Source organism: Monodelphis domestica, chromosome 6, assembly GCF_027887165.1.
Source record: "Monodelphis domestica isolate mMonDom1 chromosome 6, mMonDom1.pri, whole genome shotgun sequence".
Lineage (NCBI taxonomy): Eukaryota > Metazoa > Chordata > Mammalia > Didelphimorphia > Didelphidae > Monodelphis > Monodelphis domestica.
The window spans coordinates 30,030,582-30,052,230 of record NC_077232.1 but is presented as its reverse complement, the minus strand read 5'-3'; the positions used below and the strand labels follow the sequence as shown (position 1 = coordinate 30,052,230).

General features: G+C 44.9%; 1 protein-coding gene across 18 annotated transcripts in view; it reads left to right on the top strand.

The window, feature by feature from the left end:
- PRDM11 (PR/SET domain 11) overlaps positions 1–21,649 on the top strand; it is a 100,538-nt gene that overhangs the window by 59,496 nt on the left and 19,393 nt on the right. For 13 of the 18 annotated variants that reach the window (XM_056801904.1, XM_056801907.1, XM_056801898.1 and 10 more), the window contains exons 5-6: positions 2,788–2,855; positions 17,409–17,596. In XM_056801904.1, coding sequence (XP_056657882.1) covers positions 2,788–2,855; positions 17,409–17,596 — 256 coding nt within the window. Of the gene's footprint in view, positions 1–2,787; positions 2,856–6,511; positions 6,934–9,817; positions 12,073–17,408; positions 17,597–21,649 lie in introns of those variants that run through there. The other 5 variants (XM_056801912.1, XM_056801911.1, XM_056801909.1 and 2 more) reach the window with 1 other exon arrangement.

The window sequence follows — 21,649 nt, the reverse complement described above, 5'->3', positions numbered from 1 at the left end:
CCTCATAAGCTGCTCTAAATTACTGGCCTCAAACACTAAGTGCTATTTGGACCTATAATCCAAACACTGCAGTTACCTTCCAGGGAAGAAGAAAAAGGGAAAAGTCAGCAAACATTTACTAAGCTTCTACTATATGCCAGGCATTGTGCTAATTGCTGGGGGTGGGAGAGAGAAAAGAGGGGGAAGCAACCCCTGCTCTCAAGGAATTCACAGCCTTCATTGTGGAAGACCACATATAAACACGATGCATTCAGCATAAATTGGAGAGAGTCTTAGAGGAAGTGCCCTAGCATTAAGGGGAATTGGGAAAGGCTTCTTGGAGAAAGTATCATTTAAAATGAGAGCTGAAGGAAGTCAGAGAAACCAGAAGACAGGGATGAGGAGGAAGAGAATTGCAGAAATAGGAGACAATAAGTTAAAACACCGAGGTAGGAGATGGGAATATAATGAGTGAGTAACAGTAAGAAGACCAGCGTACTGGCTTATGGAGTATCTGGGAGGGTGTTTATGAATAAAGGAGGAGAATATAAAAATGTAGAATATCAGATTCTTTTTGAGACCTCAGGACAAAGGCCTCAAGGTTAGGAAAGACATTAGGTAATTGGAGGATCTTTGGAACAGGGATTCCTAACCTTGTTTGTGCGTGTGGACCCTTTTGGCAGCAGTTTGGTGAAGCCTAGGGACCCCTTCTCAAACTATTGTTTTTATTTTGTACTTTTTTAACTAAGAGAATTTATTTAGAAGTGTCTCAGTCCCTCCCTCCCCTCTCTGTATCATAGAAGGCATTATCAAGGAAACAGATATATATAGAGAAATTCTGTCTTCCATGTTTCATTTTTCAGCTCATGGAGGTGTCATTCACAAGTTATTTTTCAAATACTAAAGTTGTAGCTGTATATAATGTTCTCTTGGTTCTGCTCATCTCACTGTTCATTATCCCATGTGGTTCTTTCCAAGTTCATTTTTTTTATTAGCCTGCTCATTATTTCCTCTGACTCAGTGGTATTCCATCACAATCATGTGCCACAATTTGTTTAGCCATTCCCCAGTTGATGGGCATCCCCTCGGTTTTTAGTTCTCTGCCACCACAAAGGAAATGCTGTAAATATTTTGGAACTCATAAGTTCTTGTTCTTTTTCCTGCTCTCTTAGGAAATAGACCCAGCAAGGGTATACACAGTTTTCTAACTTTCTGGGTGAAATTAAAAATTGCTCAGCAAAATGGTTGGATCAGTACACAGGTCCACCAACAGTGTATTAGTGTCCCCATGTTTCCATATGCCCTTTGGTCACTGTCTTTTTGTCATTTTAGTCCATCTGATGACATCTCAGAATTGTTTTGGTTTGCATTTCTCTAATCAGTAGGGCCTTGGGGCATTTTTTCATCTACTGTATATAGTTTTGATTTCTTCAAATGAAAATTGACTATTAGTATCTTTTTCCAGACAATTATTTTCATTTAAGTACACAACATCAAATAAACAGAATTACAAAAGAAAATGGTTATGTTGGAATATAAATATTAAAAGTTATCAAAAAATTTTAAACTAGTTCATGGACCTTTAGCTTAGAATATAGTATGTCAGAGCTAGCAGGGAATTTAGAACATTCTATAGAAGAAGATCAGAGCTGAGAGGGACCTTAAAACACAGAATATTGAATGTCAGACATAGAATGGCCCTTTGCAATTACCTAGACCAACTATCCCATTTTACTGAATACACAGAATCTCTAAGTTAGAAGGGACCTTGCAACCTGAATCTACCCCAGTGATGGCAAACCTTTTAGAGACCGAGTGCCTAAATTGCAAGCCTTACACAGCATTCAAGCTCTTTGCCTTACCCCAGACAGAGGAGAGAGAAAGCTCTCCCTTTGGGCTGCTGGGCAGAGGACCAGGTGATAAGAGAAATGTCTTTAAGTGTGTGTGGAGAGAGGGAGGAGAGAAGCCCCTTCCAGCACACCAGTCATAGGTTCTCCAATGGGGATTTAACTCATACCTGAATAAGAACCTCCCTATATGTACTGAGGCAGCTAGGTTTCATAGTAGATAGAGTGCCAGGTCTGGAGTCAGGAAGGCTCAACTTCATGAGTTCAAATCTGGTCCCAGATGCTTTCTAATGTGTGACCCTGGCAAGTCACTTAATCCTGTTTGCCTCAATTTCCTCATCTGTCAAACGAGCTGCCTAAGGACATGACAAATTACTACGGTATCTTTGCCAGGAAAACCCTCAAAAGGGGTCATGAAGAGTGTGGCAATGAAAAAAATAACAACATATATGTTGAACAGGTGGCCATTCAGTCTGTGTTTGAAAACCTCTAGAGAGGCAAACCTACCTACTATCTCCCCAGTCAATCCATCCATTCTATTGGGGATGGCTTTAATCATCACATAGATAGGAAGTGTCTGAGACCAGAATTGAACTCACAGAGTTGAATCTTCCTGACTCCAGGCTTGGCATTCTAACCATTGTGCTGCCTTGCTGCCCAGATTGGAGACATAGTAAATGCTTTCATTCATTTATTCATTCTTCATTCATCCATCCATCCAGAGCAGGGCTTAGAGTGTTGGCCTCTTCCATAAGATTGCACAGCAATGCTAGGAGCTGTCCCATGGAGCCAAGCTCGGGCTGGGTGGGCATAAGGGAATGGAGAGAAAGGCTCTTGAGGGACTGAGACTAACATTTGGAATCTGAGGGATGGCCCCAGTGGAGATGAGAGACATTACCCTTCGGTTGGCTGGTTGGGTACTGGCCTGTTTTTGCCAGACTTTTTCTCTTTGCCTTTCCAGATCGTTGACAAGAATAATCATTACAAGTCTATCGATGGGACGGATGAGACCAAAGCAAATTGGATGAGGTGAGTCGTGCTCTCTGTCCTGGGCGCCTGCCTCACTGTCGCCCCACCAATGAGGGACTCGGGGAGTGTGGGGCATGGGTGGGAGTGATCATGGGAGGGAGGAGAGCCTACAGGCAGCAGGTTCTATCCACGCATATTTCCCATGCTTTGGAAATCTCTCACTTAGTGGGACTCTGCTTCTTGCCACCATTCAGCCAAAGGGGTCAGAAGAAATGGCTCTGACACCAACAGAATCCCAAGAATAGGGTGGAAATTGACTGATGGCTAGCTTTACACAAACCTTTCCTTAAAGGGGATACTGCCAGGCAGTGGAGGGTCAAGCCTCTTGGGCACAAGAACAGGGTAAGCCCTCCCCCCAGCTTTCTGGGGCTATGGACTTTCCCCCTCTCTTGTTCTATTTGGGAGAGACTGGCTCTTTAAGAAGCTTTGGATAAGGGTCAGGGTCAGGGGTGGAGTTCTTCATATCACTAATAGTTCCCAAAACTTCCCCACTGTCCCTTTATTGCTTCTGTCCCCCAGAGGATGCCTTCTTTGTCCTGAAATGCATATATCCAGAAATGTACCTACCAGGTGCCCTCCATGGCTCTCCTAGCTCTTCAGCTGTGGACAAGCCAATATTAGAAGTTCCAGAGTTTTATAGCTAGGAAGCATCTAGACAAACCCCTCCATTTCACAACTAAAGAAATGGAAGCCAAGATGTCAAATGCCACAAAGTAAATAAGTGGCAGTGCCAAGATCTGAATGCAGGTCCTCTGATTTGAAAACCACTGATTTATACCAGGACACAGTGTGCTTCTCTTTCCATGGCTGGGGTGGGAGAAGGAGGAGGAGGTGGCCCTTTAGGGAGCTGGAAACTGTAGGTCAAGACCATATTCAATGGCAATTTTAATTAATTCAAGCAGTATTCCAAACTGAGCTGAGAAACTCCCATCTGCCCACTGTGGTGCCATAGATCCAGCTAGCAGGTCTGACACATGAGCAATGAGTTTGACCTCTCAGGATGAGGGATGAGGTACTGATGGCCAAAGTGTTTGTATGTGGATGGGGGAGTGGGCCAAACTCATGTGGTCTGGCTGTTCTTTGGTCAAGCTATTACCCGCAGTAGGGAGATCCCTAGAAAGAGAACTACTGGGGAAATGCAAGGGAGATTGAGGAGGGAAGAGATCAGGAAATGGACTGGAGGCAACTGAGATGAGAACCTTTGGGGAAACTGGACACTCAGGCTGCAGAGGCACTGCCACACTGGAAGGATTCCTATTTTGACTGTTAGAATGAATAAAAATGAATTTGTTCCAGGACTGGGGGGAAAGGGGAAGTGAGTCAGTGATAAGCATTAGAAAATCTTTCTCCAATGTTTTAAAATGCTCAGGTCTACACCCATTTCTGAGCATGAGAATAATGATAATGATGATGATAATGATGACAGTGATGATGATATATATCTATATTTGTAAAAATGTATTATATATCCATATAATATGTATATATGCAATTAGGGCTCATCCATATTTGAATATGTATACCTCAGATTAGCTAGATTAGATAAATGAAAGGATTGATAGATGGATGAGTAAGTAGGTGGGTAGATGGATGAATGGATAGGTAGATAGATAGTGATTGGGGATGGATGAGTGGATAGATGGATGGATCAATGAATGGATGGGTAAGTGGATATGTGGATGAATGGATAGGTAAATGGGTTGATAGATAGATAGATAGATAGATAGATAGATAGATAGATAGGTAGGTAGGTAGATAAGGGATTGGGGATGGATGGATGGATGGATGAATGAATGGATAGACAGACAGACAGATAAGATAGGGGATTGCAGGATGGATGGGTGGATAGATGGATCAATGAGTGAAGAGATAGGTAAGTGGATATGTGGATGAATGGTTAGACAGATTAGATAAATGGATGGATGGGTAGATGCACAGGTGGATGGATGGTTGGATGGATGGATGGGTAGGTAGGTGGATGGGTAGATACATGAATAGATCAGAGTTTATCTATATGTATAATCTTATTTTATCCCTATTACAACACTGTGAGATAAGTGCTATTGTTGTCCCCTTTTTACAGATGAGAGAAATTAAATAACTTTCCCAGGGTCACACAGCTAGGAGGTCTTTTTGACTCCAGATCCTTTCTAGCCACTGTACTCAATAGTTATCTATTCTATGATATTCCCAACAAGTTGTCATGCATCTTCCCACTCACTGGGGTTGCTTGAGACCACAGGCCTTGTTTTTAGGGGCCAGGAACCCTGCCTGTATCCAGCTCCTTGGGATTGGTTGGAATGACCAGAGAAACAAGATCTCTCAGAAGAGCCAGGTAGCCAACCTCCTTCCCTTTCTCCTTATTGTGGCCCCAAAATGTGGCTACAAGTGGAATTTCTCTGGATTCATGCAGAGGATATAGAGGAGACCTTAAAGGCTGTTTCATTCCACTCCTTCATTTTACAAGAGAGACCAAGTCCCAGAGAGAGGAAGGATTAGAGGATTAGACTTGGAAGAAAAGTGAGAGGGCTCCTAGATCAACTCATTTTACTATTGAAGGAAAATGAAACAAAGGTTAAGTGATTGACCCACGGCCATACAAATAATAAGTCAGGATTTGATCCTAGGTCATCAAAGAGTAGAACTTCCTTTGGTACCCAGGTCCTCCGATTCCAAACCCATTGCTTGTCTTTACTGTTCCAGAGTTTAGCACTGTGCCTGGAACATAGTAAGGACTTAATAATTGCTCGACTGGTTGATTCAGTGAGGAATGAGATTCTCAGCCTAGTCCCTTACCATTCACTATGATTTCTACTGATGACCCAAGCTGTGGACTTGGCCTTGGTTCCCTCGTTGAAGTCCATTTTCCTTGACACTCTATAGATGTTGTGCTGGAAAAAGGTTCAGCATGGCTGCCCAGGAGGCTGGTCTCTATATTGAACATTCAGGATGGGTTTTGCTGAGGACAGGCAGGGACTGTGAGCTTCATGGATATCTGCCTCATCCCTGCCCCTAAGCTGCCTTCCTGCTGAATGGAGTCTTCTAGATGTTGCTTAGATTTGGGAAGTTGGTCAAAGTGGATTTTGTACCTGGGCATCAAAGTTTGGGCTTGCCCTCATTTTACCAACGGGACATCACATGATAAGGAGTTGAGCCTACAGCCAGCTTGCCTTATCTCGTGTCGGCCAGTCATGGTTGCGTTTAAGTCAGGCACTTTCCTTCTTTTGCAATTCCTTCCTTGGTTCTTTGGAGGGCCTCATGTCATTGGCGTCCTGCGCCGTTCTCATAGTCGCAGGGTTTGTGCTCAGCCTTGAGCTATGAGGTGACTTCTTTGCCCGTGGGGGTACAGAGGCAGGATTCTGACTCTGCCCTTTTCTTTGGGACCTCCAGCATATACTACATAGCCTCGATCCTTATTGGAATCTAGAAATGTTCCCTTTCCCTCGTGTCTGTCTTGGACTTGGTGGTCCCCTCTATCTGCTGGGGGAAGATAGAGGGGGCTAACTTAGACAGGAAAGGTGATGAGGGCAAGAAGCCAATTCCTGTCAGCTCCTCCTTGGGGGAGTCCAGCAGTTAGATAGGAGCAGGATCCCCCAACCCCATCCTTCATTGATTTCTATTTACCCAATTGTGCTTTGTGGGATATTCAACCCAAGGAACATGACGTCCATGACTGAACGTAAGAGGAAGCCCAAATTCTCCAAAGATGAGCTGGACATTCTGGTCACCGAGGTGACCCACAATGAAGCTGTCCTCTTTGGAAGGGAGACCATGAGGCTGTCCCATGCCGACAGGGACAAGATCTGGGAAGGCATAGCTCGGAAAATCACCTCAGTCAGCCAAGTGCCCCGCTCAGTGAAAGACATTAAGCACAGATGGGATGATATGAAGAGGCGGACAAAGGACAAGCTGGCCATAATGCAGAAGTCGCTCTCTGGCCCTGGCCCTGGCAACCACTCCCCAACCATTATCCTTACTGCCCATGAGAGAGCCATCGAATCCACGTTGCACGCCTCCCGCTCCATCCATGGCTTTCCAAGAGTAGATCTGAATGGTGTGGACAGTCCTTCAACGAGCTGTAAGTATCACTTCCTTCACCTTCTGCCTTATTCTCTATCTCCCACTGACTCTTCCCTATTCCCCTGAGGCCTCCTGGCTTGCTTTGACTTCTCTGGGTCTTCCTGTCTCTCTGCCCTCTCCTTGTTTTTCCTCTGTCTTTTCTCATTTCTTATAGTTCTCTCTGCCTTCTCCCTGTCCTTTGTCTCAGCCTCCTCTCTTTCTCTCTCCTCCATGTTTTCCCTTTGTCCCTAACTTCTCTCTCCTTGTTTTCTCTCATTTCCTCCCTGACTCTCACACTCCCTTCCTGAATATCACACAGAGCGGCTCTTAAACCAGGGTTTTGGGGAGCAGAGTATCTTGGACTGGTCTCCTGGAGATATTTGGGGTTTTGATATCATTTGGAAGTTCTGAGCGAGTGAGGGAGCCCACCCAGGGACTTGCATCTCTTCCCATCACAGAGCTTCCAAATTCTTCAGGTCTCACTTTTGGTTCCATAGCGACTCTCCGTGCTGAGGGCTAAACTTCTTTAAAGGCTGGAATTGGGCTTATTCAGCTAACTAATGAGAAACTAGAGTGCAAGGTAGGGTACAGGGGAGCCCTGCTGGTGGGAAGTTGACTTTGGAGGCCTGAGCTTCTGGCCCAAAACTCCATGCCAATAGAGCACAGGCTTGGGGACAGGGTGGATTTAGCTTTGTCTAGAAGAATATAGCCTTTGAGTTGGATGTGAGTTTACAAGGCCATCTGTCCCAGGGCCCTCTTTTTTTTTTTTTTTACAGATGAGGAAACTGAGGCCTAGGTTAAGTAGCTTTCCCAGGATCAAGACCTTAATGTCTGAAGTGAGATTTAAACCCAAATCTTCCTGATTCTTAGTTCAACACTTTCTATTTGTCATGTTTCATGATCTCAAAAATCACTCTTTAAAGCGGTTATTTGAACCTGTGCTGACTTCCTCGTGTAAGATAGAGATAATAAGATCATAGATTTCTAGATGGAAAGGATTTTAGAGGACCATTTTGCAGATAAAAATGTCGAGGGAGGGTCAGCAAGGCTAGTTGACTTTGGCTTGTTCAGCATCATAGAAGCAGTGTCTGAGGTAGAATTTGAACCCATGTCTTTGTCTCCAAGTTCAGTGCTCTATCCACTGCACCATGCTGCCAGTTCTCTATGACTCTGTCCAATTGCAGGGGACAAAGAGGAGAGACTGAGTCTTGATTTCCTCGACTTGTCATCTTATGAAGCTCCCTTCCTAAGGGGCAGGTCCCTCATCACTCATTGGCCATGGGTTGTCTGATCTCAGAGATCTCAAGTGTGGGGCTAGGAATGTGTTTGTGGATGTGCATCCATAGGTGGCATGTTCCTCATGGAGATGGGAGCAGTGTTGGGCCGATAGGTGAGGTTGGGTGCCTGGGTAGTGTCTGGAGACCGGCTGTAGCTTTGGAAGCCCTCCTTTCCAGGATGGTGGAGAAACCATGGAGCCTGCTCGCATGGAGATTCTTCCCTCAGACACTGAGGGACACCATGCTTGACTAGTTGTCTTGTTCAAGATGGCCTTCGCATGTGGACTAAGGGATGCAAAGGTCCAGCCCCAAGGAAGATTCCACAATGTGTTTCTTCCTGGGTCCTCACTCTATTCTCAAAATTTGTTCTCATGACCAGGAAAGGCTAGTGGTGGGGAGAGTAGACCCCAAAGTTGTGGTTTCGGCAGTCCATCATCCCACGTCCTCACGGTTTCAAAAACCATTGCCCTCTTCCACTCCCTTTTCCCCACCCCAACTACAATGGAAACTGACATTTTAAAGCTGTAGTGTCCATGGTGGCCACGAGGGGGCACCAGAAAACCCATTAATGACCTCTTGAGGCTTTGGAGTCCAGAGCAGTGTGAGCAGCTATTCAGAATCACAGGACATCAAAACACATAAAACATGGAATATCAGGTCTAGGATGGTCGTTAAAATGTTGAACACAGCGTGTTAGGACTGGAAGGAACCTTAGAGCAAAGAATGTGGAATGTCACAATTGGTACAAAGAACACAGAATGTCAAAGCTGGGGAGGGTCTTTAGAACATAGAACATTAGAGCCAGAAGGCAGGAGCCTTAGAATATAAAATGTCAGAGCTGGGAGGGCCTTTAGAACATAGAACACTAGAGCCAGAAGAGAGGATATATAGAATATATAAAATGTCAGAGCTGGGGAGGGTCTTTAGAACATAGAACATTAGAGCCAGAAGGCAGGAGTCTTAGAATATAAAATGTCAGAGCTGGGAGGGCCTTTAGAACATAGAACACTAAAGCCAGAAGAGAGGATATATAGACTATATAAAATGTCAGAGCTGGGAGGGACTTTAGAAGCATAAGAAAGGGTAGAAGGTAGAGAGTAAGAGCTAAAAAAGACCTTAGAACCTAAAATGTTAGAGCTGGAAGGGACCTTTGAGCATAGACTATCAGAGCAGGAAAGGGATCTTGGGACATGGACATGGGCTATCAGAGTTTGGAGGATCCCTTAGAAACCATCTTTTCTAATATGTGATTTTACTTTGGAGAAATCGATGCCCAGAGAGACATCCAGAGTCCCACAGCAACTTAGGGAGGCCTTAGTCTTTTCATTCCTAGGGCAGTGATCTATCCAAAGCAGAATGGAAATGCTTTCTAGGGACAGGAGGGCAGCCATAAGGGTTGTTGCTGACTCTTGCCCCACCTTCCCAGGTGTGCCATCAGCGGGAGTGTACCTCCCTCCTAGCAGGGTGCCTATCTGGCATGGAGAGGATAGGGACGAGGGAAGTGGGTGGCCCTTATTTAGTTTGGGGTGTAAGCACCACTCCCCTTTGCCTAACAGCAGATACTTTGGGGCCTCAGGCGTTTTCTGCCTTGCTAATCTTTTGCATGTCCCATTTCTCTCTCCCAAGATGATGAAGATGAAGAGACTCCTGGACCCTCGCATCGGCCCCCCTTGACATCTCTCCATCGAGATCAAGAAGAAGCTGCCCACCTGGCCAGGCCAGCCCTCTTCCAATCACTGTCCTCCTCCCACCCATCAGAGACCGTGGAAGCAAAGCCAGAGGACCTGCCCCACCCACTCTCCCAGGGTCCTCCACCGTCCCATTCCCAGAGTCCCCCACTCTCAGCCTTTGAACGGCATGGCTTCCCCTCGCAAGCCCAGGAGTCGGAGCCCTTCCAGCGGTTTTGCCAGGAGCTGGTGACCGTCCACCGGAGTATGGCAGACAGCATGCACACTATTGGCCAGGCTATGGCCGAACTGACTGGGTGGGTCAGCCAGATGTGCCAGATGCTGAGTGAGATCCGAGATGGAGTCCGCGCACTCCAGCAAGGGCCCAGCCTGGCGGCTGCCCCCCCCACACCACTCCAGCCTGAGCCCCACCGAGCAGAGCCCCGCCTGGAGCCGACCCCCCCTACGAGGACTACTCGCTCTCGGAAACGCAAGCACCGTGTCTAACCCAGCTGGGTTGAGCTGAAAAGAAAAGCGTACTAGAGAAGGGTTAGTGGACCCCGTGCACAGGGCCGTCCTGGCAAAGCACGCTTCCTCCGTCTTTATCCGGATGTCCAGGCACGTCATCGGGAAGGTCCCGGGCCGACTCCTCAGACGCGTCTGGGGTCAAGCCCTCGCCTTCTCCCCCTTGTCTCCTGCTCCGGTTGGAGGTCTGCCAGGAGCAGTACTCGCTGCTCTCAGGGAACCCCACCCCACCCCAAGCTTCCACCCGTTAGGTAGCCAGCGGAAGTTGGGGGGGTCTGGGTGGGAAACCCGACTTTCCCACTCAGAAGAGGCAGGAACGGCGCCGCCCGTGTAGCCCAGGCGGGCAGGTGGCTCCACTTCCGCTTCCGCTTCCGCAAGCATAGAGTCCTAGGCGTGGCTTCTGCGGATGAAAGATGGGAAGCTGGGTGCAGCCAAGCTCAGCACGCTCAGACACACTGGCCGTGCCCTCCGCTCCACGATGGCCGTGCCTGGCTGGCATGCTTTTGGGCGAACCATTATGGGAGCTAGTTTTGTGTTTTGCCTTGGGTGGGGCAGGACGGGATGCTTATGAAGGAGAGCAGGTGAAGGTGGAGGGAAGCCCCCGAACCATAGCCCCGCCTCCCTGCCGCGCAGGCTCCGTACTTGTCAGCTCCTCTCACCCTCTGTCGTCTTGTTGGATCCCGACAACCCCCTCGTGAGCCGGGGAGGCAGGGGAGAGACTTTGCGTCTCCCTTTCCCGGAGGGGGATAGTGAGACCCGGGGAGGCTTTTTGTGAGCTGCCCCGGGCGGGAGGATCAATAGGAAGTACCTCAGGGTCTTCTTTCCGTTCCACCAGCCAGGAGTTTGATCTTGGGTAGCTTAAAAGAGGAGGATTCTTCTGCCGTTGGCAAGGAGGGAGCCTGGCGGTTAGCCCAGTACTGTCTCCCGTCCTGTGACTGTTCTTGACCCTAATCCCTTGGCTTTGGTGTGGAGGAAGCTGAGGGCGCAGGAGTGTGGTTGTCCTCTGTCCTGGGGGGACGGGAGTGAGGTCTGGAAGGAGAAGGTGGGAGGGCGCCTGACAGGGCTCATTCTTTTCCCTTCCTCCTGGCCCTTCAGCGGTATTGGCATCCCTTTAGTTTCTCTGGCTGTCCACGGCTGTCTTGCAGATAACGTACCTAAGGAGACAGAAACGCACATCTCTAGCTTTCCCTGGATTTCAGCATTTGGCCTGTGGTTCAAGCTGTGCTCAAGGTGTCAAGGAGGGAGGCTGGAGGTAGCTTTAATGAACATAAATGGTGTGTGTGGGGGGGTCAGCCCAGTGAGCCTCACTGTGCCTTCTTTTTGGCCTCCTGTCTTCACGGCTGGCCCAAGCAAGAGCCTCCTAAGTCAGGACCGACATCCCAAGCCCACCTAGACCTAGAGAGTGGGGCCCTCCCAGATTCACCATGGCCAACTGAACCCCATCGTCTTCAGCCCTAAGGTAGGGAAAGGGACATTAGATGCCCCACAACCTGCCCTCAGCCTTCTTTCTCCACTCTGTTCTCTTAGGATAGCATTTCATGACCACCTGAGCTGAGAATCCCTTTATCTCCTCCATAACTATTGGCTATGCTTCACGCCTGCTCCTTCCCCTTTTCCCCCCAGAAAATTTCCTTTGGAAGTATTTTTGTTAAAAAGGTAATAAAAGATATATCTAACACTTCTAACATACCTAGCCTTCAAGTTCTTTCTTTTGTGTGTGCTCACTTCCTCTCCTCTCCACCCCATCCAACCCTCAGCCAATTCACCATGGTGTTTCCTTGGGGCCTTGAGAAGCAGTGTAGATGGTTAAAAAGAAGCCAGTGGGCAGAGAAGCCCTGTCTACCTTCTCAATCCCTCCCACGCCACTCAAGTCAAGGAGTATCTGTGGAGCTCTGCCCCCCTCCCCACCACTACCCTTCCTCCAGGACCCGTGCCATCTCCTCCAGAGGGGATTATTTCTACCAGAAGATGAGTTCTTCCCGATCCGATGGGATAGCTTTGGACTCTTCATGCACTTGCCATATTCTAATTTTTATTAGATTTCTCTGCCTGTGCCTTTAAGCGCCTTGAGGTCAAGGTAATTCTCTTTCTACCTTCCCCTGCATCCCACCCAGTAGACACTTAAGAAAGATATGAATGAATGAATGAATGAATGTGCCCAGCCTGTTTTTGATATTACTCTGGATTCAGAAAAGCATAAAGATGGATGGATCAGTGGATGCATGGATGGGTGGATGAATAAAAATTGAGTCGACTTTTCCAATAGGCCAAGTTGTCACTAGAGAAAATAATAAAATGAGTGAATGAGCCCAGTCTTAAAGTAGGCCTTTTTGGGGATATGGAAAAGGATGAATTGAATGAATGAATGAATGAATGAGTGAATGAATGAATGAATGAATGAAAAATGTGTCTAGTCTTTCATGAGGCCTTGTGGTAAAGAAAAGCTGAAGATACTGTCCCTACCTTCAAGATGCTTTTAGGAAAGTGATGTACCCAGGAAATGGTGGAAGTGTTTTTTAAGTTCTTAGTTGGACACAAATGTATTAAGTGCTTACTGTAGTTCCTTTTTCCTTTGGAAGAGGTCCAATGACATCATGGGTGATGTCTTGACTTGCTCATGAATTGCAGTGGAGTGAGGCCAAGTGGCACAAAGTCATCAGCCTCACTCTTCCAGAGTCATTGCTGTCCAGTGACGAGACAAAAGCACTGGCTGTATATACTGTCCCAAATGTAAGGGGTGCAAGCTGTAGCACCGATACCCTCGTTTCCATGGGTGGGAGGTGGTTGATGTCTACAACTATATAAAACAGAATCGTTTTGGGATAGGTTTGAAATGCCTCCTTCTTCCCCTCCCCCCCCCCCCCCCCACCTTTAGGCTCGTGCTATCCAGAAACCTGGACCTACCAAGTTTTATTTTTCCTAAGTTAGATCGGAGGCATTTGGGGACCTGGCTGGGAAATCTGCTTTGTTTCAAGAAAAGCCAACAGACAATGGATTCGACAGTTTTTTAGACAATGAGTTTTCTTGGAGCTTCTCCATGTGTACTCAGAGTCAGCAGTGTTGCGGGGGAAAACCTTGAGACGTCTGGTCTGGGATTCTTGTATTTCGTTGATTTTTCTAACTTTAACTGAGGCAGAAATAGCTACCAAACTGTCTACTATTGGTAGTTGTCTGGATATTGGGGGGACTTTAGGGGGGAGAGTTGCTCCCCGCTCCCTCCACCCATCATGCATCCTGCCTTCCAAGGATTTACTACTCTGACTTCTTCCATGATACGTGATATAAGATGGCCTAGGAGCTCCTTCAAGCCACCTTGCAAATAATCACTCACCTAGAAGAATCAGGAAAGATGGTTGCCATCTGTGCTTTCCACAGGGCAAGGCAGGTATATAATAGGACACTGAAATCACTTGTATTTGTCATGAGGATATTTGTCACATGGTAAGACCTGGGCTTCTGGGAGCATATCCAAACTCTATCATATCTTCACACTCGCAATTTCTATAAGAAAATCAACATTGTTTAAAAATATTTTGAACAGTAGAAGAAGCACTCAAAGGCTTTAAGTTGAAATCCTGCCTCTGGACCTGACAGATATCTTGACCAAGTCACTTCCCTTGCCAAAGATTAAATTTTCTCAGCAGTAAAATGAGATGAATGGACTAAATGGCCTCTGAGATCCCTTTCAGCCCCCCATATTTTTGTTGGATGCTTTCAATATTTTTCAAAAATTTACTTAGGGGAACCTCTTTTAAGGAGTAACTTTAAGTAGCCCTCCTTTAAAATCAGAGTATTTTAAGTGACCCTCCTTTAAGTAGGGAAGACATTCAGTTATCTGGAACAGGGAGGCAAACATTTCTGATGATCTCAGTGGATTGAGACTTATTATATGTCCTCTGTCTGCCTGGAGGATTAATGACTCAAAATGTACCAAAAGACATTTCAAAAGACGTGAGATAATGTACACAAAATGCTTTCCAAATCTTAAGGAATTGTGTAAATATAGTGTATCCCCAAAGTTTTAGTTTATTTTTAAGCCATCAAATCCTAAAACTATACTCTCTTTTGGGATATTCCATTCTAGAATTAATTTAACTAAAATGATGCTACAGGACTTAAGAGCCCCATGATTTCATTATTATCATTACTTATGCCACAGACATAAGTCATAGAAACCCCTCCATGACCAGTGTAGATGGTCCATTGAATTGCTGTGACCTAATATCACTCAATTAATCTATCAAACCTTTTATTTTTTTTTCTTTTTTATCAAACCTTTTATTAAGCTCCTACTATGTCCCAGGCACTGGACTAGAAAATTGTCCCCTGGTGGCCAGCTTTAGTAAGATGGGTTTTGAGGCAGTAGAAATACAAGACATCATATGGGACATGCTCAAGGTGTTACTCCCAGAAGAGTAGGGAAGAAGGGAAGAAATAAGCATTTATATAGTGCCTGCTATATGCCAAGCACCATTCTAAGCACTTTACAAATATTATATAATTGATCCTCACAAGAACCCTGAAAGGTAGATGCTATTATTATCCCCATTTTATAGTTGAAGAAACTGAGGCAACAGAATTGTTAAGTGACTTGCCAGAGGCTTCTGGTGCAGCCTTCAGAGATCCAGGAACACCTCTGTGCCATGATGAGTGAGGCATCAAGGCAGTATCACAGAGAAAATATTCTTCCTTGTATAATTCAAGAATTACCCTCAGAATCCTTTAGAGCCCCAGAATATGTGTCCTGAAAGTCAATCTCCATCTTTAATCTTTCCTGGATCCTTTGACTTATCCCAGGGCTTGTTTTTGGAAATAAGAACCCATTTCTTTCTTCCTCATTAAAATGGAGTGCAGAAATCAATTCTGGCTGCTAGAACTTGGGGACCAGATAATAAACATTCATTGCTGGGCTGAAAAGGCAAAGTTCTTAGACAACCTCTTGACTTTCCATGTCTCATGAGGGAGGTCAACTAGATGACCTCTGAGGCACCTTCTGGTTCTAAATTTATGATTCTATTAAATTACTTGTCCAGGATCTCCTAGCCAATAAGTATCTGAGACTGGATCTGAATGCATCAAGATAAGTCTTTCTTACTTCAGATCCAGTGCTTTATCCACCACACCACTAAGCTACTGCTTAGCCCATAGTAGGTACTTAATAAATGCCATTTGCATTCACTAGATTTTTTTTTATAATTTGCTTCAGGTTAGTTCTGCATTCACTGCCCAAGGTAACAGAGGGTAAATGGCAGAGCCAAGTTTGGGATGCAAACCATCTGTCCATAAGCCATTCTTCTTTCCAATGTCACATATTACCTTTCACAAGGGGGAGTTTATTATCCCCATCTTACAACCTAGTGCAAACCAATGCACATATTTATCAAGTACCTACTTTATGTCTCCCCAGTTGGCTGACATCTATTTTATCTGCTGGGTGGATACAACACAGAAATGGGGGAGGACATCTATAATTAATTGAAGAGGAAGAAGAGAGTACTGATAACCAGAGAGCAGGAAGAACCTTCCATGGATGACTTGTGAGCTCGGTCTTCAAAGAGAGCTGAAGATTCTAGTAGGAATTTAGGGAAGAAATGCATTCTAGGCAGGGAGGACCAGCCTGTGCAAAGGATAGTGGTGGGAAATGAGATGGCTAGTGTTCCTCTTTGTCCACGGTGTAGACTAGGTGAAGAGGTAAAGCATGCAATAAGCCTGATCCAAAGGGATTTTCTTTATGAATGTTAAAAAATTATACGTGGAAATTGGGAAACAAATTGGAAAAAATGATTGAAAAAAGTGGGGAAATTTTTTTTAAAGAGTTTTTTAAACTCTTACCTCTTACTACCAATTCTAAGGCAGAAGAGATGCACGGACTGGGCAATTGAGGTTAAGTGATTTCCCCAGGGTCATACAACCAGGAAGTGTCTGAGGTCAGATTTGAATCTAGGTCTTCCCAACTCTAGACCTGGCATTCTATCTATTGTGTTGCTTAGCTGCCCCTGGGGAAGAAAAAACATTTTTTTTGAAAAAAAAATTTAAGATATTCATAAGCCTGGAAAGGTAGTTTGAAGCCAGATTATATTTTTTATAATTTAAATTAAAATTTCATGTTCTTTCCCTCTCCTCCTCCTACTCCCTTCCTATAGCCAACAAGCAATTCCACTGGGTTTTACATGTGTCATTGATCAAGACCTATTTCTATATTATTAGTATTTGCATTAGGGTCATTGTGAAGTCAGATTATAAAAGATCTTAAATGCCAATCTGAGAAATTTGTATTTTATTCTAATGGTAATAAAAAAGCCACCGAAGCTTTTACGTGGTAAGTCTGCTTTTAGAACACTATTTTAGCAACAAAATGAAGAATGGATCGAAGGGGCAAAGACTAGAAACCAGGAGTCCATTTATGAAGCTGTTAAAATAGTTGAGGCAAGAGGCCATAAAGGCTTAAATTGGAGGAGTGGCCTTTAAGTGTAGAAAAGGGGATGGGTATGAGAGATGTTGAGAAAGGATGGATAAGACTCGATAACTGGACTCTACTAAGAGGGCGAGAATCAAAGATGATTCTTGAACCTGGATGACTAGAAGGTTCATGAGTCAACAGAAGAAGTGCACGTTGGAGAGGAGTGGGTTTCAGAGGGAAGACAACAAGTTCCATTTTTTAACCTGTTGAGTTTGAGTTGTCTACAAGACAAATAATCAGAATTATGCGCCTGGTAGTTGTTGAGAGAGGTTTAGAGCTCATGGAGTTCTAGAAAGGACCAGATGGATAATCTTGTTCAATCCTTTAATTTTATAGATGAGTGTGCCGAGATTTAGGATATCCTTGAATAACCTAGAGTTTCCTAGGACTAGATAACCCTAACCCTAAGTGACTTACTCAAAGTCCCACAGGCACACCTGGCATTTGAACCCATGTCCTCCAACCCCTCTTCCATGTGAGTACATCTATACATTTGGATGCCCACACGGGGATGGGCCCAGGACCCGCTGCTTGAGCCTGTGCCATTTTTACCCTTGTCCATCAGATATGTGGTCATTTCACGGGAGGAGAGAGAGCAGAATTTGATGGCCTTCCAGCACAGTGAGAAGATCTACTTCCGAGTGTGCCGTGATATCCGACCTGGGGAGCGGTTACGCGTCTGGTACAGTGAGGATTACATGAAACGTCTACACAGCATGTCCCAGGAAACAATACAGCGCAATCTGACCAGAGGTAAGTCTTTCCTTTCCCACATACCCTCTCCCTGCCCTTACTGCTGGGGCATCTTTAACCTTCCTTCCTGGTTGATGGAGGACTCCAGGATGTCTTCTTCCCCCAGTTCTTAGTAACTCACTGTCCCACTCACATTGCCACTATCTTTGGGATGAATGAAAGGGACAAATGAATGAATTTCTCATGGAAAACGTGTGAAAAAAAACATTTTTTAAACAGAAGAAGGATGAATGGAATCAGGTAGGGAGATTTAGAATTTTTGGGGTTGTACGTTTACAAGAGACCACCTTATAGAGTGCCTCCTCTTGGTAACCTGAGGAGAAGAGTAACTAATCACATATTCCAGAGCATTAGGAAGGGAGAAATGGAGGCTCAGAAACAGAGGGAGGAGCAAAGGACCTCATCATGGCCTGTGTCTCCTTTTCAGATGCGTTTGCTGAGCTAATGGCTTCTTTTTCTTCCTTGACCTTTCAGCTAGGTATTGTCTGTCCAAGAGATAATGTTGATGGAAGGGAGAATGCTTATATAAATAAACTTTGGAAACCCAGAGAGAAAAAGGGCAATGGGTCCTCATCCATAGTGGCAAGTACATCCTACAAGAGGGAATCACTATAGAATATCCCCATTACAACAAGCTGATTTACATTTGGGCTTGCTGGTCAACCATGAGAGCCAAGTTCTTTTCAGTATTAACATCAAGCTAACTCCATAGTCTTCTTAGTCCACACCGATGGAATTTGTCCAGGAGCCCCAGAGTCCCTTTGATCTATTGGCTTCCCATAAGGGAAAAGGTCAAACTCATTAGATCTTGAACATCTCTGACATCTTACAGGAGAATGGATGTGATGGGAAGGGATAGAAGTGACCCATTAAAATTAAAATTTTTAAAGAGAAAATCAAAACTGCCAACCATCCTAGCTGTTAAAATGTGAAATAGACTGACTCAGGAGGTAGTGAGTTTCCCATCATTGGGGATCATCAAGGTGAGGCTTCTTGTTCAGGCACAGATTAGCCTACATGACCTCAGAAGTCCTTTTTTGCTTTGAAATTCTGGATTTCCACTAAGCATGTAGCAGCTACCTGACTTGGTAAAAGGTGTCGCATGACTCACTGGGCACTGGGATGGGATGTTTTGGTTAGGCTCATTTCCTGACTACTCTAGCACTTGCATTTGGGAATGTTAGCATTTTCTTGGTGAAAATTTCCTCAGTGTGATTTTAATCTGACCTTTGGAGAGACCTGAATATTGTCCTCTTGAACATCAGCAAAGCATCAGGAGCACACGATGGCATGAAAAGAACTCTGAAGGCAGCATGGGGCCAGAAGAAGACGAAGCAGAGGAGAAGTCTTGTCTGGGGCCATTGAACTTTCATCTCTTATTCTACTTTCTTGGATCCCCCCAGGAATGTTTACAATGTCTTTTTGATTTTTTTTTCTGGTGCCTTCTCAAACGTCTGTCATTGTCAGAGGAGGCTGAGAGAAGTGGAGGGAAAACTTGTTTAAGGGAATGATAGGGAGCCATTTGGAGGAGAGCTTTGGTAGGTGATCCCAAGGCCCACATGGGAAAAGTTCTGAAGACAAATAAGGACGCAAAAGATGATATTTCTGCCCATGGGAAAGAAAGAAGAAAGAGAACAAGAAGTGGAAGCTTCAGCCTCTGATGGTATTGAGGGCCATGTCAATGGAAATCTTCATCCAAACAACAGATAAAAACTCATGGAGGCTTTTAATAGATGCAGAAGCAGGATGAAAGGAATGGATGAGCTTGAACCCAAAGCCCAGAAGCATTGATATAATCAATTTTTGGACTAGAGGTGGGAGTCTGTGTGTGTGTGTGAGGCGGGGGGGAGAAAGGAGAGGGATAGAGAGAGAGGAAGGGAGGGAGGGAGAGAGAAAAAAAGAGAGAGGGAGGGAGGGAGAAAAAGAAAAAAGAGAGGGAGGGAGGAGAGAGAAAGAGAGAGGGAGGGAGAGAGGGGAGGGAGAGAGAGAAAAAGAGAGAGGGAGGGAGAAGGAGAGAGAAAGAGAGAGAAAGGAGAGGGAGAGAGGAAGGGAGGGAGGGAGAGAGAAAAAGAGAAAGAGGGAGGGAGGGATAAAGAGAAAAAAGAGGGAAGAGAGAGAGAGAGGGAGGGAGAGAGAAAAAGAGAGAGAGGGAGGGAGAAGGAGAGAGAAAGAGAGTGGGAGAGAGAAGGAGAGAGAGAGAAGAAAGGAAGAGAGAGAGAGAGAGAGAGAGAGAGAGAGAGAGAGAGAGAGAGAGAGAGAGAGAGAGAGAGAGAGAATGGTGTGTTTGTGTGTGTGTGTGTGTGTGTTTGGAAAAGTTCTCCTGGATTTGCCCAAGCAAGGATGCAGATAGTCCCATGGGGGTCACACAGAGAGTTAGTGACTGACTATCTTTTGAGACTGCTCTTTCATTTCACTCCAATAATCACTTATTAAACACTGGATTTGGAATCTTTTTATTTCATTCTCTTAAGGGTCTGCTTAGAAGGATGAAATGACTCAAGTCTCTCAAAAATGAGGTTGGTGGAGGCCAGGCACCCCATGGCCAGAGACTCAACTGTCAGTTACCTTTCACCAATATGGCATAATGGAAAGAGGGCTGAATTTGGTGCCAGAAGTCCTTGATTTGGATGCCTCCTTGACTCTTCACCAATGGCATGACCTATTCAATGTGAATCATTCTTCCTGGTCTTTGATTTCCTCATTTCTAAAATGAGGCTGTATCATTAGATGACCTCTAAGGTCCTCTCCAGCTCTAAGCTTCTGTTTTATTCATCAGAAAACTCTAGGAGTTATTCCTTGTTGTCTGGGGAATATCACAGGATATTTGCCTCTGTAGGTCTTTAGGAAAAGGATATGTCTATGATTTGCCTTGAGTGGGTATTTAACAAACATTTGATAGCTGAAGTTTCAGAGAACCTGATTTGGATTCAGTATAAAGAACTTCCTAAGTAGTTGATCTTCCCAGCACTAAAATAGGCAACTCATGAGAAAATGAGTTCCCTGCCTAAAAGTCAATCTGGATGACCACATGTTGGAGCTGTTTTCAGGGATGATGTAGAGGAAACTCTTCCTTGAATATGGATTGGATTATATGACCTCTGAATCCCAGAAGGTCAGAACTGGAAGGGACCTTTGAGATCACCTTTTTTAACCCCTTCATTTTACATTTGAGCAAACAACAGAGACCCAGGTCGGGGAAATGACTTGCCCAAGGTCAATCTGGTCAGTAACTAAGCTAGGACTTGCTCTGATTTTTCCATTTTCCTTGCTAACTCTAAGATTCCATTGGCTTATTATAGGGTTTTCAAGCCTTCCTAGAATCAAGGGTTGAATTCCATGACCCCAGTGGTCTTTAGGACTCGTGGAACTCTAAGGCTGAAAGAACATCCTCAAGAAACAGATAAGACCCAACCAGAGAATAGAGAGAAGCAGGGTTCAATACTGGCAATTTGGTGTCATTGCTTCCCAAAGCACTAACAGCTCTAAAATGAGACATATAGATTTGATGGCTTGTGAGGTCCCTTCCTTCCCTTAAAACCATGACCCTATAGTCTTATGGCAAAAACAGACAAACAAACAAACAAACAAATAAATGAATGAATGAATGAATGAATAAACAAATAAATAAATAAGTCTCTGTCTAGCTAGGGAGAAAGGAAGTGCAGTCCCTGGTTTTCAGAAACCTCATATAAGCAGGTGTTTCCTCTGGTTTATACCTGGGGAAATTTATATATATATAATGAAGAGATTTGCTATGCCTCTCTCTCCTCCCCTGACTCAGTCTCCCTCATGGTTCAGAAGCTGAAGAAGTGAAGAAGTCACTCAAGCAGGTGAGATGATTTAAGAACATGAGGATCTGATCTTTTAAAAGCCACATCTCCCTTCCACTTTCCATTATCTTTGGGGCACTGGAGAAAACTCAGCAATTTAATATTAATAGAACTTTGGATCTCTCAACCCCCATCTTCAGGCTATAGTTCTTTACCTATAAGATAAGGGGAATTGCCTTGGTCAAGGCTTCTTAACCTGAGAGTCCATGAACTTTGTTTTTTA